The sequence below is a fragment of the Hemitrygon akajei genome, chromosome 7 (genome assembly GCF_048418815.1).
Source record: "Hemitrygon akajei chromosome 7, sHemAka1.3, whole genome shotgun sequence".
Lineage (NCBI taxonomy): Eukaryota > Metazoa > Chordata > Chondrichthyes > Myliobatiformes > Dasyatidae > Hemitrygon > Hemitrygon akajei.
In genome coordinates, this window is record NC_133130.1 from 113,603,467 (window position 1) to 113,619,207 (window position 15,741).

Genomic DNA, 15,741 nt, shown 5'->3' on the forward strand with positions numbered 1-15,741 from the left:
CTGAGAAGGGTAGAAATCTCGGGATTGCTGTCTGTGCCATGCGACAGTGAGTATAGGAATAGAATAAGGTGGCAGATAAATGCATGGCTGACGAATTGGAGCAAGGCGGATGAACTCGTGGTGCAATTAGAGATCGGTCGGTATGACGTTCTGGGCATCACTGAGAAATGGTTGAAAGAAGGCCATAGTTGGGAGCTGAATGTCGAAGGATATACTTTGTATAGAAAGGATAGGCAGGGAGGCAAAGGCTCTGTTGGTAACTGATGGAATGACATCTCTTGAAAGAGGTGACATACAGTCAGAGAATGTTGAATTTCCTGGGTGGAGTTAAGGAATTGCAAGGGTAAAGAAACCATTATGGGAATTATATAGTAGCTAATAGTGGGGTTAAGATTGCAAAGTGAGCTGGAAAAGGCATGTAATAAGGGTATTGACACAATTGTAATGGGGAAGTTCTATATGCAAGGGGATTGGTAAAATCAGGTTGGTATCAGATCCCAAGAGAGGGAATTTGTTGAATGCCTATGAGATGGCTTTCTAGAGCAGCTTGTGCTTGAGCCTCCTTGGGGAAGAGCTATCTTAGATTGGGTGTTATTTAATAGTCCAGATCTTTTTAGGGAGCTTAACGTAAAGGAACCCTTAGGAGGCAGTGATCATAATATGATTGAATTCATACTGCAATTTGAGAGGAAGAAGAATAAGCCAGATGTATCAGTATCAGAGGCATGAGAGAGGAGCTTGCCCAGGTGGATTGGAGGGGGATACTGGTGGGGATGGTTGCAGAGCAGAGATGGCTGAAGTTTCTGGGAACGGTTTACAAGGTGCAGGATAGATATGTGCCACAGAGGAAGAAGTTTTCAAATGGCAGGGGTAGGCAACTGTGGCTGACAAAGGAAGTTAAGGACTGCATAAAAGTCAAGGAAAGGGCATATAAGATAGCAAAAATGAGTGGGATGTTGGATGGTTGGGAAGCTTTTAAAGTCCAACAAAAGGTGACTGAAAAAGCTATAAGAAGGGAAAAGATGAAATATGAGGGTAGACTGGCCAATAATATAAAGCAGGATACCAAAGTTTTTTACAGTTATATAGAGAGTAAAAGTAAAGTTAGAGTTGATATTGGACCACTGGAAAATGATGCTGGTGAGGTAGTAATGGGGGACAAAGAAATGGCAGAAGAATGTAGTATGTACTTTACAGCTGTCTTCACTGTGGAAGACCCTAGCAGTGTGCCGGAAGTCTGTAAGTGTCAGGGAGCAGGAGAGAGTGCCAATGCTATTACAAAGGGAAAAGTGCTAGGCAAGCTCAAAGGTCGAAGGTCACCTGGGCCAGATGGACGACATCCCAGAGTCCTGAGAGAGATTGCTGAAGAGATAATGGATGTTTTGGTCATGATTGTTCAAGAATCACTTGATTTTGGCATGGTCCCAGAGGACTGGAAGATTGCAAATGTCACTCCACTCTTTAAGGAGGGAGGAAGGTAAAAGAAAGGAAATTATAGGCCAGATAGCCTAACCTCAGTGGTTGGAAAAGTGTTGGACTCTATTATTGATGGTGAGATTTTGAGGTACTTAGAGAGTAATGTTAAAATAAGTCAATGTCAGCATGGTTTCTGTAAAGGGAAATCTTACCTGACAAATCTGTTAGAGTTCTTTGGGGAAGCAACAAGCAGGGTTGATAAAGGAGAGGTAGTGGATGGCATTTACTTGGATTTTCAGAAGGCATCTGATAATGTGCCATACATGAGGTTGCTTAACAAGATGAAGTCCTGTGGCATTACAGGAAAGATACTGGCAAGGACAGCGGAGTGGCTGACACGCAGGAGGCAGCCAGAAAGTTGTAAACCTGTGGAATGCCCTGCCACAGACTGCGATGAGGCCAAGTCTGTGCATATGTTTAAGGCGGAAGTTGATAATTTTCTGATCAGTCAGGGCATTAAAGAATAAGGCGAGAAAGCAGGTGTATGGGGTTGAGTAGGATCCAGGATCAGTCATGATGGAATGGTGGAGTAGACTCAATGGGCTGAATGGCCAAATTCTGCTCCTATGTCTTATGGGTCAACAAGTCCCTCCGATCCTAGAGGTAAAAGGTGATTCTGATGGAGAATTCTGACAAGACCATTCTCATCTTCTGGCTTCACCCAAAAAACTGGCACATTTGGCATCTGGTTCTCCACCATGTAAGGCATAGACCCCCAGTGGTCAGCCAACTTATGTTTCCCTCGTACCCCCATGTTCCAAACTGAAACTTTGTTTCCAGGCAGCATTTGAGAAAATCTAATTTTTTCATCATATCTCTTCTGTTTTCTTAATTTTACTTGTTCGCAGAGAACATGGCTAGCTCTTTCCTCATGTTAGACACATACTTAAGATACATCTTCTGTGGCAAGTCTTCACCGCTAGTCCCAGAACAGATATCTACAGGCAATCTTGAATCATGCCTGATCATCAAATGGTATGGTGAGTATCCAGTAGCTTTATTCTGTGTACAGTTGAAGCAGTGGACCTAATGCCCAATATGCTGAATCTGTTAGTTCTTCTTGCTGATATCCAGCATGCCTAGCAGTGTCCAGTTGAACTGGGATCACCCTGAGGATGATAGGGTGTGGTTCTCGACTTCACCACTCCAGGCATGCCCAGTAACTAACGCATGAGCCTACTCTCAAAATCCCTCCCTGATCGCTGTGGCAGGTCATAATGAACAAAATACTTTTCTCATAACACTTTGGGCACTGTGGACACCCTCTGATCCTTTGTGGGGAGGCTTGAGCATATCTGGTGTAGTGATCAGTACTAAGACGTTGGCAGAGTTGCTGGAATCAGGCTTGATGGAGAGGAAATCCATACACACTGAATCAAGTGGCCCCACACTCTGTAAATGGGATAATGGAGCAACCCTTGTAGGTAGAGACTTCCCCCGAGTACACAGAATACACAACTTACAGTATCTTCAACCTCAGGCTTCATTCAGCGCCAATAGAACAGACCTCAAACCAATCCATAGGTCTTGTCAAACCCCAAATGACCTGAATCATCATGAAGTAACTTCAACACAATCCTCCAATGCTTCTCAGGCAAAACCAACGACGAACTCCGAGGCCTGTTGAAAGGAGGCGTTAGCCTGTATAAAAACTGTTTCCTCAACTCCAGTTTGTTCCATTCTCTCATCAGTAAGGTGTTTCATCTTTTCAACTTTGGCCATGTCTCCTTCTGCAACACATGTCCAAACATACATGGGTTCGGGTCACTGGGTGGCTGCCAGTTCCACTGGTCTCAAGGCAGGCAACTGCTTTGTGTTTGGACGGTCAGGTTGCAATAAGCTTGTGGAATGGAACAACGAGAAGCTCCCAAATGATCCACACTCTATCCTGCCACAGCCTTGCTGCTGGTTTCTCCGTGGCAGAAAACCGGAAGATTGCCTGAACAACAGAGGCAGGGAAACTCTCCCATTCTCCATCAATTTTCAGCACCTCATGCGAATGTCAAGACAATACATCAGAATCAATGTTCTGGCTCCCCGGCCTATATTGCAGGCTGAACTTATAAGCCGACAGTGCCGCCAATTTGCTGAGGTCAAAAAATAAGTGAGTGGATTGTTGTCAGTCCTCACCTCAAACTTGACACCATCAAAATAGTCACTTAACTTGTCCACCACAACTCCAATTTGTAACATAGGGTACCGTAGTTACATTCAGAGGGTGACAGACTCTGGCTGATGAAAGGAACTGCTGTCAACCCTTTGCTTTGGTCCTGATATAGAACACTGCCTAATCCCTCATGGCTAAGATGAACATTATTGTCTTCCCCTTTCATTCTCCTTCTTTTCTTCTTCAAGGAGGGTACCCACACGAAGCTGATTCAAAGGGTGATTTACTTTGGAGTAGTCCTTCATGAATCTCCGGTAGTACCTACAGAACCCAAGGAATGAGCATAGAGTATTCACTTTCTTGGGCCTTGGTCAAGTGATCACCACCTCTATCTTTGACGAATCCATGGTTACTCCATCCCGTGAGACTATGTACCCAATGTAGTTGAGTAACATCTTGCAGAGCTGCACTTGTCCAGTGAGTTTTAGCCTTTCAGGTTTCAGGGGGCCAAGCACGTTCTTGTGCTCGTGCCTTGTCTCGTGCTCTTCCAGGGTGGACCCGGACACTATGAAATCAACCAAGTACACCAGTGACTCAAGCAAGTTCATGACCCCAACAGTCTACTCCATGAAATGTTGAAAGGTTACCAGGGGTCCTGATACGTCCTGGGGCATTCTTTCAAATTGAAAGAATCCAAGAGGACATATGAATGCTGTCTTCTCTTTGTCAGCTTCACTCAAGGGTATCTGATAATACCCACTCCCTAAGTCCAGCACACTGAACCATTTTGCACCATTCAGGCAGGCCAGCAAATCCTTGATCTGTGGAACAGTACATTGCTCAGAGACCGTACATCGGTTCAGTGTCTGATAATCAACAAACATTCGACCCTTTCATTTTTTTTCCTCCCTTTGGGTTTCTCATAGAGACTCCTTGATTCAGTGATAATTCCAGCCTCCTCCTATATCAGCAGATGGTGCCGATCATCTTCCACCTCCACTGGTGCTAACTGCCGAGACTTTTCTCTGAAAGGGGTGTCCTTGATCACTCGGATGGAGTGGCGGGTACTCTTGGAGCAACCCACATCAAACTCGTTTCTGCAGTTCAGATCTCACAGCACCCCAGAAGGTAAGCGTGACTCTTCTTCACGATCCTCCAGAGTATCCTCCAGGAGGGCCTCGGCATCAGACATTCCAGGGAATTTGGGGTGTCCCGTCATGCCAGCTACTTCCCCAGGATTATGGGTTTGGGCTGAAGATACCCCACAGTTCCTCGTTTGTGCTCATCATCCAGCAGCGGCCACTCCGGGATGAATATCTGTAATCTGCCGTGTACAATCTTGATTTGATGGAGACGGACGTGAGAAGCACGGAGGAACATCTGGTGAAACTTCTGAAATGCCTGTTTCGCTGCCGCTGCTACCGTGCAATCGAAAAATCTCCGGAAGGAAGGCCCCGAATCCTTGGCTTTGCCTGTTGCTTGGCAGCCGGGGCTGGGGTCAAAGCGCTCAGCAGAGTCGGTGCTCAGTGTCAGAGGGCTGGTCGGAGGCTCGAAGTTTTCGGATGGACTCAGAGTTGGCTGTGGTCAGGTGCTTCCAGAGGCTGCATCGGGAAGCTTTGCGGCGCTGGAGGTTCATGGCAGGAAGAGTTTTTCTTCTTTCTACCATCTGCGTGGGATAATGGGCTGTCGGGACTTTGAGACTTTTTTTTCACCGTGCCCATGGTCTGCTCTTTATCAGATTACGGCATTGCTTTGCACTGTTGGAACTATATGTTATAATTATGTGGCTTTTGTCAGTTAGTCTTGGTCTGTCTTGTGTTTCTGTGATATCATACTGGAGGAACATTGCATCATTTCTTAATGCGTGCATTACTAAATGATAATAAACGAGGACTGAGTGTCCTCATAATCTAAATCCCGCTTAGGAGGAACCTACACCTTCTCAGAAATGGCTCTGAAAACAGGGTGAATGGATGAGATTCTCTAGAAATTCATTCCATCTTTCTCCTTGCAGTCTCCCACCAGCCATCTCACAAGGAGTATTTGTTCCCACAGTAATGGAAGCTTTATCCTTCTCAACTGGGTCTGGACAGAGCAGCATTAAAGTATCAAGCTGTCCACCCAGCTTTCTCGAGAACTTTCTGCCAGTGCCACCATCCTGATAGGCTGACCCAAAATTCCTAAGCCCTTACCTTTAACTGAAACCCAAACATTATCAGCAGAACACACTGTTTCTTCAGCAATATTAAACAAAATACCTACAGCATTCACAGTAAAAATCTTAACCAGGGTGTTAACATTTAACTATTTGTAACTTCAAGACCCTGAATTTAGTTGCCTCTGTCTAATTAAGAATGCTTAAAGAGAAGTTATAAGGAGATTGTAAGGAAAAATACAACTATTATATGAGAGAAAATGTTATCAATTGCATATATTACACAATATGGAAAGATGGAAGGGTTGCCTGACACACAAGCAGAACTTACTTTGAATTCTCAGACACTGTTTTAGCTTTCCTGTAGTGAAACTGTGGACTGAAATGGATAGTTCTCAGCTGTATTCACTGAAGAGAAAAGCATTGTGATCTGGACTTAGTCTCCAGAGCCACCTGTATAAATGAATTCCACAGATTCACCACCTTCGAGCTGCAGAAATTCTTTCTCATCTCTGTTCTAAATGGATGCCCCTCTATTCTAGGGCTGTGCCAGCATATACTTTCTTAGATAAATAGACCAGAACTGCTCTTATTATTTCAAGTACGGTCTGGCCAATGCCTTATTATGTCTTAGCATTGCATCTTTATTTTTATATTCTAGTCCTCTCAAGATGAAAGCTAACATTTCCATTTGCCTTCCTTACCAATGACTCAATATGCAGGTTAACATTTAGGGACTTTAAATGAGAACTACCAAGAGCCTTTGTACCTCTGATTTCTGAATTTCCTCCCCATTTGGAAAATAGTTTATGACTTTGTTCCTTCTAACAATGTGTATGACCATACACTTCCTGACACTGTATTCCACCAGGACATTTCCCCATTCTCCTAATCCGTGTACGGCCTTCTGCACACTCCCTGTTCCTCAACATCATCTGCCCCTCCACCTACCTTTGTATCATCGGCATTCTTGTCCACAGAGCCATCAATTGCATCATCCGAATCATTGATATGTAATGTGAAGAGAAGTGTTCCCAACACCAACCCCTGCAGACACCACTTGTCGCGGATAGCCAACCAGAAAAGACCCCCTTTATTCCTATTCTTTTCCTCCTGCCAGTTAGGTAATCTTCTATCCATGCTTGAATCTTTCCTGTAATACCATGGATTACAGGACTTGTTAAGCAGTCTCACATGCAGCATCTTGTCAAAGGCCATCCAAAAATCAAAGCAAACAACATCCACAGATTCTCCTTTGTCTATCCTGCCTGTTAGTTCTGAAAGAATTCCAACAGATTTGTCAGACAAGATTTCCCCTTGAGGAATCCATGTTAACTACAGCCTATTTTATCATATGCCTCCAAGTACCCTGAGACCTCACCCTTAATGATTGACTGCAACATCTTCCCAAACAGACTAACTGGCCTACAGTTTCCTTTCTTCTGCTTCCATCCTTTCTGAAAGCGTGGAGTGACATTTGTAATTTTCCAGTCCTACAGAACCATTCCAGAATCTAGTGATTTTTGAAAGAACTATACAGCTTATTCCACAAACTTTTCAGCCACTTCTTTCAGAGCCCTGAGTGTAGTCCATCTGGTTCATCTGACTTCTCCACATTCAGACGTTTTAGCCTCCCAAGCACCAAGAGGGACACATTCCCAAAGGCAGTTATGGTAGATTTAATTCACTTTCTCTGTGGGCAGAGACAGACCACTCAGGGAGTCCAAGTTCACACAGAAATTTCTAATTGTCTGTTATTTAATTTTATATTTCCTTTGGAGCTGCAGGGCCCGGGTCCGAGAACCAGTGATTGGCCGATTTAAGCACCAGGCCAGACTGAAGAGGTCAGTCTGTCAGGGCCAGGGTGAGGGAGGTGTTCAGCTTGCTGCCTGGTGAGGGTTATTTATCTCTGCGCTGAACTGAGGCAGTGGCCTGTGAACACACTTTCTTGAACATTAGTTCTGAGTGATATTTGTTTACTTTTTATTGTTTGCACTATTTGTTTTTGCACATTGGGTGGTTTGAATATGTTTAATGCGTTCTATTGGGTTTCTTTTGTTTTGTGATTTCATGTCCTTTTGGGGAGTGATAGTTATTTTTCGCGCTTCTCTTGCTGTGGTCTGATCATTGGAGAATAGGACAGCTCTCTGATTGGGTGATTCCACATCACCAATCGAAGGAAGCATTGCACCACCAATCGTAAGTGTCCTTCCGCAATTCTCCAGAAGCTATAAAATTGATGAATACGGAAACATTTCTTCATTCTCTGCGAAGGAGTTTGCTAAAATGAGTGGACGAGGGAAAACTGGAAAGGCCAAGAGCAAGCCCAAGTCTCGCTCGTCCCGGGCCGGACTGCAGTTCCCGGTGGGCCGTGTTCACAGGCTCCTGAGAAAGGGTAACTATGCTGAACGGGTGGGTGCCGGAGCCCCGGTCTATCTGGCTGCTGTGCTCGAGTATCTGACGGCTGAAATCCTCGAGTTGGCCGGTAACGCGGCCCGGGACAACAAGAAAACCCGCATCATCCCCAGACACCTGCAGCTGGCGGTCCGCAACGACGAGGAACTCAACAAGCTGCTGGGAGGGGTAACCATCGCTCAGGGCGGGGTGCTGCCCAATATCCAGGCCGTGTTGTTGCCCAAGAAAAGCGGCGCGCCCGCCAACCCCAAGGGCAAGTAAAGAGATAAAGCGACAATTTAGAAACCCAAAGGCTCTTTTCAGAGCCACTCAGATTGTCTGTGGAAGGGCTGAGCACCGGCTGGGGTGGGTCCGGGGATTTCCGTTTTGGGTGTCTGTCGTAGACAGCGACTTAAACTTGGTCTAAATCGCTTTTCCTCTCCTGGGGGATAAAAAATATAGCATTTATCTACGCACGGGCCGTTCTCCCTCCCATTCCTCAATTGCCTCATTTTACTGAAAATTAAGATTTTTTTCCCCCCCGTCGTTGTTCCTGCTTCCTGATTTAATGCAGAGCAGCTCTTGATTGGCAGTAGATCGCCTTAGGTGATTGGTAAATGAGAAAGCCCAATCAGAGAACGGCATCATTCACCAATGAACAGGAGCCAAGGGGAAACGCGCCAGACGGCCGAAATCGTGAAATTTGAAAAGTACTGCGGAAGGAAAATAATTTCATAGAACAGTCAAAGTAAATAATTAAATGTGAGTAGAAGACGTCACGTGATCCTGATCCATTTATAGTAGACTGTATGAATTAAGTTTAATGGTGAAAGTAAATATATTACATCATATACAACCTTGAAAATTCATCTTGTAGACACCCACAAAGTAAACATGAAAAACCATACACAAGAAAGACCGACAAACAACCAATGTGCAAAAAGGACAAATCGTGGAAATAATTTTTTTTAAAAAAAAAAAAGGAGCAGAACCAACAGAATCCCCGGAAGTTAGTTCTTTGAGGTTTAGAAAAGTGAGGGGTGAGCTTCATGAATCACGCAAGGTCCTTTGGGGTGTTGGAGTGTTTCCAATGTGTGACAAGGCCAGGGAGTACACACAGGGTTCCTGAAATTTAGTTCTCCGATATTAGGAATACTCATATTGAGTTACCAATCACTATAAACACTGTTTCATTGAACATGACTTTTTTTTAATTATTTGCTCATTATTTAACTACTTTGCCCATTCTCCCAATCTGTCTAAGGCCCTCGCAGTGTCCCTGCTTCCTGAACACCACCTGCCCCTCCACCTATCTTTATATCATCCACAACCTTTCTCGCACAGCTATCAATTCCATCATCCAAATCATAATATGAAAAGAAACCAAAACTTGCTGACAGTCAACTAGATAAGACCCCCTTTATTCCCACACTTTGCCTCCCACTAGTCAACTAATCTTCTATCTATGTTAGAATCTTTCCTGTAAAACCATGGGCTCTTAACTTGTTAAGCTGCCTCATGTGCGACACCTTCTCAAAAGCCTCCCAAAAATCTAAGTCAACAACATCCATTGATTCTCCTTTGTCTACCCTGTCTGTTATTTCTTAAAGAATTCCAACAGATCTGTCAGGCAAGGCTTCCCCTTAAGGAAACCTTGTTGACCTTGGCCTATTCCTTTCTTCCACCTCCCTCCCTTCTGAAAGGGCAGAGTGACATTTACAATCTTCAGAACCTTTGGGTCTATTCCAGAATATAGTGATTCTTGAAAGATCACTACTAATGCCTCCACAATCTCTTCAGCACCTCTTTCTGCCTTCCAAACATCCTCTCCATAGTAATAGCAACTACACTTGATTCTGATCTATGACCTCACTCAAATTTCGGACATACTGCTAGTATTTTCCTTAGTAAGGATGATAACAAATATTTACTAAGTTCATCTGCCATTTCTATACCCCCATTACCACCACTCCAGGGTCATTGTCCAGAGGTCTGATATCCACTCTCACCTCTCTTTTACTCTTTATAAATCTGGAAAAAAAAACTTTGTATCCTCTTTTATAGGAATGGCTAGACTAACTTTATATTTCAGCTCTTCTTTCCTTGTGGCTTATTCAGTTACCTTCTGTTTGTCTTTTAAAAGCTTTCCAATCCTCTAACTTAGCACTAATTTTTGTTATGTTATATGCCCTTCCTTAGTTTTTTGCTGTCTTTGACTTCCCTTGTCACTGATAGTTGAGCCTTCTGAATTGTTCCCAGAAACTCCAGCCATGGCTGTTCTGCCTTCATCCCTGCTCGTGTCCTTTTCCAATTAGCTTTAGCCAGCTCCTCTCTCATGCCTCTGTAATTCCACTTACCCCACTATATCACAAATAGAGAAAGCCTGGAGGCAGTGCAAGAAGGATAGGCAGGTGATAAAGAAGAAGTGCACTCAGACCAATGGTTTGAAACTTGCAAAAAAAAATGCAAGGAGTATTATGAACAAAGCAGATTAGCTTAGAGTGTGGATCAGTACTTGGAGCTATGATGTTGTGGCCATTACAGACACTTTTCAGGACATTACAGGCTTTAGATGTTTCAGAAAGGACAGGGAGGGAGCCAAAAGAGGTGTGGGCGTGGCACTGTTGATCAGAGATAGTGTCATGGCTGCACAATAGGAGGAAGACATGGAGGGATTGTCTATGGAGTCTCTGTGGGTGGAAGTTAGAAACAGGAAGGATCAATAACTCTACTGGGCATTTTTTATAGACCACCCAATAGTAACAGGGACATCAAGGAGCAGATAGGGAGACAGATTCTGGAAAGGTGTAATAATAATAGGGTTGTCGTGGTGGGAGATCTTAATTTCCCAAATATCGATTGGCATGTCCCTAGAGCGAGGGGTTTAGATGGGGTGGAGTTTGTTAGGTGTGTTCAAGAAGGCTTCTTGACACAATATATAGATATGCCTACAAGAGGAGAGGCTGCACTTGACCTGGTATTGGGAAATGAATCTGGTCAGGTGGCAGATCTCACAGTGGGAGAGCATTTTGGAGATAGTGATCACAATTCCATCGCCTTTACCATAGCATTGGAGAGGGATAGGAACAGACAAGTTAGGAAAGCGTTTAATTGGAGTAAGGGGAAATATGAGGCTATCAGACAGGAACTTGGAAGCATAAATAGGGAACAGATGTTCTCAGGGAAATGTACGGAAGAAATGTGGCAAATGTTCAGTGGATATTTGTGTGCAGCTCTACATAGGTATGGAAAGGATAGTAGGGTACAGGAATAATGGTGGACAAAGGCTGTTGTAAATCTAGTCAAGAAGAAAAGAATTGCTTATGAAAGGTTCAAAAAACTAGGTAATGAGAGAGATCTAGAAGATTATAAGGCTGGCATGAAGGAATTTAAGAAAGAAATTAGGAGAGTCAGAAGGGGTAATGAGAAGAGCTTGGCGGACAACATTAGGGAAAACCCCGAGGCATTCTACAAGTATGTGAAGTGCAAGAGGATAAGATGTGACAGAATAGGACCAATCAAGTGTGACAGTGGAAAAGTGTGTATGGAACCAGAGGAGATAGCAGAGGTACTGGATGAATACTTTGCTTCAGTATTCACTATGGAAAAGGATCTTGGTGATGGTAGGGATAACTTAAAATGGACTGAAAAGCTTGAGGATGTCCAGGACCGGACATGATGCACCCCAGGCTACTGTGGGAGGCGAGAGAGGAGACTGCTGACCCTCTGGCGGTGATCTTTGCATCATCAATGGGGACGGGAGAGGTTCCGGAGGATTGGAGTGTTGCGGATGTTGTTCCATTATTCAAGAAAGGGAGTAGAGATCACCCAGTGAGTCTTACTTCAGTGGTCAGTAAGTTGATGGAGAAGATCCTGGGAGGCAGGATTTATGAACATTTGGAGAGGCATAATATGACTAGGAATAGTCAGCATGGCTTTGTGAAAAGCAAGGTTGTGCCTTACAAACCTGACTGAATTTTCTGAGGATGTGACTAAACACATTGATGAAAGAAGAGCAATAGTGTATATGGATTTCAGCAAGGCATTTGACAAGGTACCCCATGCAAGGCTTATTGAGAAAGTAAGGAGGCATGGGATCCAAGGGGACATTGCTTTGTGGATCCAGAACTGGCTTGCCCACAGAAGGCAAAGAGTGTTAGTAGATGTGTCATATTCTGCATGGAGGTCGGTCACCAGTGGTGAGCCTCAGGGATCTCTTCTGGAACCCCTACTCTTTGTGATTTTTATAAATGACCTGGATGAAGAAGTGGAGGGATGGGTTAGTAAATTTGCTGATGACACAAAGGTTGGAGGTGTTGTGGATATTGTGGATAGCTGTCAGAGGTTACAGCGGGACACTGATAGGGTACAAAACTGGGCTGAGAAGTGGCGGATGGAGTTCAACCCAGGTAAGTGTGAGGTGGTTCATTTTGGTAGGTCAAATGTGGTGACAGAATATAGTATTAATGGTAAGACTCTTAGCAATGTGGAGAATCAGAGGATTGATGCTGTGGTTAAGAAAGTATACAGTGCATTGGCCTTCATCAATCGTGGAATTGAATTTAGGAGCCAAGAGATAATTTTGCAGATATACAGGACCCTGGTCACACCCCACTTGGAGAACTATGCTCAATTCTGGTCGCCTCACTACAGCAAGGATGTGGAAACCATAGAAAGGGTGCAGAGGAAATTTACAAGGATGTTGTCTGGATTGGGGAGCATGCCTTGTGAGAATTGGTTGGATCGACGAAGGATGAGAGGTGACCTGATGGAGGTGTACCAGATAATGAGGCATTGACTGTATGTATAGTCAGAAGCTTTTTCCCGGGGCTGAAATGGTTAGCACAAGAGGGCACAGTTTTAAGGTGCTTGGAAGCAGTTATAAAGATGTCCGGGGTAAGTTTTTTTACACAGACAGCAGTGAGTGCATGGAATGAGTCTTTTAAGACTCCTGGACGGGTACATGGAGCTCAGAAAAAATAAGGGCTATGGGTTTCCCAAGGTAATTTCTAAGGCAAGGACAGGTTAGGCACAGCTTTGTAGGCCGAAGGGCCTGTATTGCACTGTAGATTTTCTATGTTTCTAAAATGGTGCAGTAACATGGAACACGACAGGTTACATGATGTATTGCCTTAAGGAATACATCATCGACAGGTTACACACCTAATAAATGCATGATTGAAAGAGATATAATTGGAGTTGTTAGGAATATATTAGTTAGAACCCATAATAGATGGGATTGTGTCAAAAAAGTACAGCAGTTGGTAAAAACAGTGAAGGACAATTACATAGCAGTCTATCAGAGAAAAAAGCAATAGAATAAAACCTACTTGGCTTTATGTTTGAGGTAATTGTCTTTGTGGAAAACAAATCTTCTCCCAAGTCAGTTCTCTTGCAGACTGCATCAGGTTTTCATCCAGGATTTCCCTGTACTTTGCTGCATTCATTTTACCCTCTACCTTCACGAGCCTTACAGGGCCTGCTGCAGTGAAACATCCCCACAGCATGATGCAGCCACCACCATGCTTCACAGCTTGGTGCATTTTTGATGACGTGCAGTGTTTGGCTTACAACAAACATAGCATTTAGTCTGTGGCTAAAAAGGTGTTTTAGTTTCATCAGACCATAGAACCTTCTTCCAGCTGACTTCAGTCTCCCTCATGCCTTCTGGCAAACTCTAGCTGAGATTTCATTTGAGTTTTTTTCAACAGTGACTTGTTCTTTACCACTGTCTCATGAAGCTGCGACTGGTGAAGCACCCAGGCAGCAGCTGTATGCACAGTCTCTCCCATCTCAGCTACTAAAGCTTGTAACTCCTCCAGAGTTGTCATAGGTCTCCTGATGGCCTCCCTCACAAGACCCCTTCTTGCACAGTCACTCAAGTTTTTGAGAATAGCCTGCTCTAAGCAGATTTATAGCTGTGCCATATTCCTTCTATTCCTAGATGATTGACTTAACTGTACCCCAAGGGACATTCAGTGGCTTAAAAATGTTCCTTTATCCATCTCCCGACTTGTGTTTTCCAAAAATCTTTTCATAGAGTTGCTAAGAGTGTTCTTTTGTCTTCATGGTGTAGTTTTTGACAGGATACTGACTCACCAGCAGTTGGACCTTCCAGATACAGGTGTATTTTTACTACAATCAATAGAAACACCTTGACTGCACACAGGTCTCCAAAAACAGATCTCCATTTAACTTATTATGTGACTTCTAAAACCAATTGGCTGCACCAGTGATGAATAGATATGTCATATTAAAGGGGCTGAATAGTCATGCAATCAATTAATTAATCTAGATCATTTTGTAGAGACCTGTTTTCACTTTGAGTCAAGAGAGTCTCTTTCTGTTGATCAGCGTCAGAAAAAGATTGGGTTGGCTACACTGCCCATTTCTCAAAGGTTGTTTCCATGATTATAAACTGTGCACAGGAGGATCTAGTATATGGGAAGAGAAGAATGGAAAGGGAACTAAGGGATATGGGTAAGAGTTTCTGTCAGGGCCTTGGCCCTTTCAGAGTTTCCAAAACTACTAGAAAACTGACAACCCCACAACCTCAAGTAGCTGAAACTACACCAGAGTTCAAATGTAGTGAGACCCAGCATAACACAAAGGAGGTAGGATTAGTGCTATGTAATCCTGTCACTGGGGCTCATGTACAGATTTGGCTCATTAGCTGACTCAGCTAATGGCCACATGCCTCAGCATTGAGAAAACCACCTTTCATAAACAACACAAATCTGGGGTCCGTATGATTTGGGGTTCAACCAAACAGAAGCATTGGGATGTTCCAATTAAAGGGATCTCAATTTAAGTGAATGCTGTGTAACTATTGCTCATACACAGTTATCAGTAGCCCAGAAATGACAGATCTTACATCAGCATAAAATTATAAATAAAGTACATTTACTAAATTTTCAACTTCAACAAATAGTTTACAGGAAAATAAAAAGACCCAGTCCGATGTGCACATAACATCGGAGCTCATACTGGAGTAGTCAGGAATGTATCTCTTTACTCATGCACTGGACCCACGGTCTGCGTGAAAACACCCATCACACTCCAAATGCCCCTCAAAGACCATCTCAAACAAACTAGCTCTCTGGAGTATTTTCCCTTCCTCCTTGGAGCCATTCATCTGCACAAAGTACTTCTTGCAACACAGACTCTCCTTCCAACGGCATTCTGCGGCATCTTCCCTTGTGTCCCCCTCCAGAGCTCCTGCCAAAAGACCCCAAACCAGACTACTGCCCTTCAGAATACTCTTTAAAACCTTCTTTCACATCCCAGAATCCTGATTGGTTGACACGCATTTCTAAGTTAGACATGTCTCCTTATCTCAGTTGAAGCCAAAACACACTTTCCAGCATGGCACACTGCTTTTACAGAAAACTGCTAATACAAACTACCTCACAGAATAGCAGTAGAAATCTGCTATAAAATAAAAGTTACAACTTTTCCCTTGTGGAAGAGGGCAATAACTGGATGCTGGCTTGGATCAGAGCCATGACAGAAGCCAGTAAGATTCTCTAAAGCCAACAAGATTGGAATTGCAAAATTAAAACTGGTAAGGTAAGTGCATAAAAATGCAATAAGACAGCAATAACTCTGG

At 43.7% G+C, this 15,741-nt stretch overlaps 2 protein-coding genes across 2 annotated transcripts in view; one reads left to right on the top strand and one right to left on the bottom strand.

Moving 5' to 3' along the window:
* The window catches only part of LOC140730144 (uncharacterized), a 132,308-nt gene that overhangs the window by 59,054 nt on the left and 57,513 nt on the right, over window positions 1–15,741 (bottom strand). The window contains 3 exon segments of the mRNA XM_073050276.1: window positions 3,871–3,904; window positions 4,019–4,148; window positions 8,087–8,345. Of these exon segments, the coding sequence (XP_072906377.1) occupies window positions 3,871–3,904; window positions 4,019–4,148; window positions 8,087–8,345 (423 nt within the window).
* LOC140730828 (histone H2A-like) lies at window positions 7,887–8,889 on the top strand. The gene has a single exon (XM_073051773.1). It carries the CDS (start codon window positions 8,025–8,027, stop codon window positions 8,412–8,414), a length of 390 nt encoding a protein of 129 aa, XP_072907874.1. The 5' UTR covers window positions 7,887–8,024; the 3' UTR covers window positions 8,415–8,889.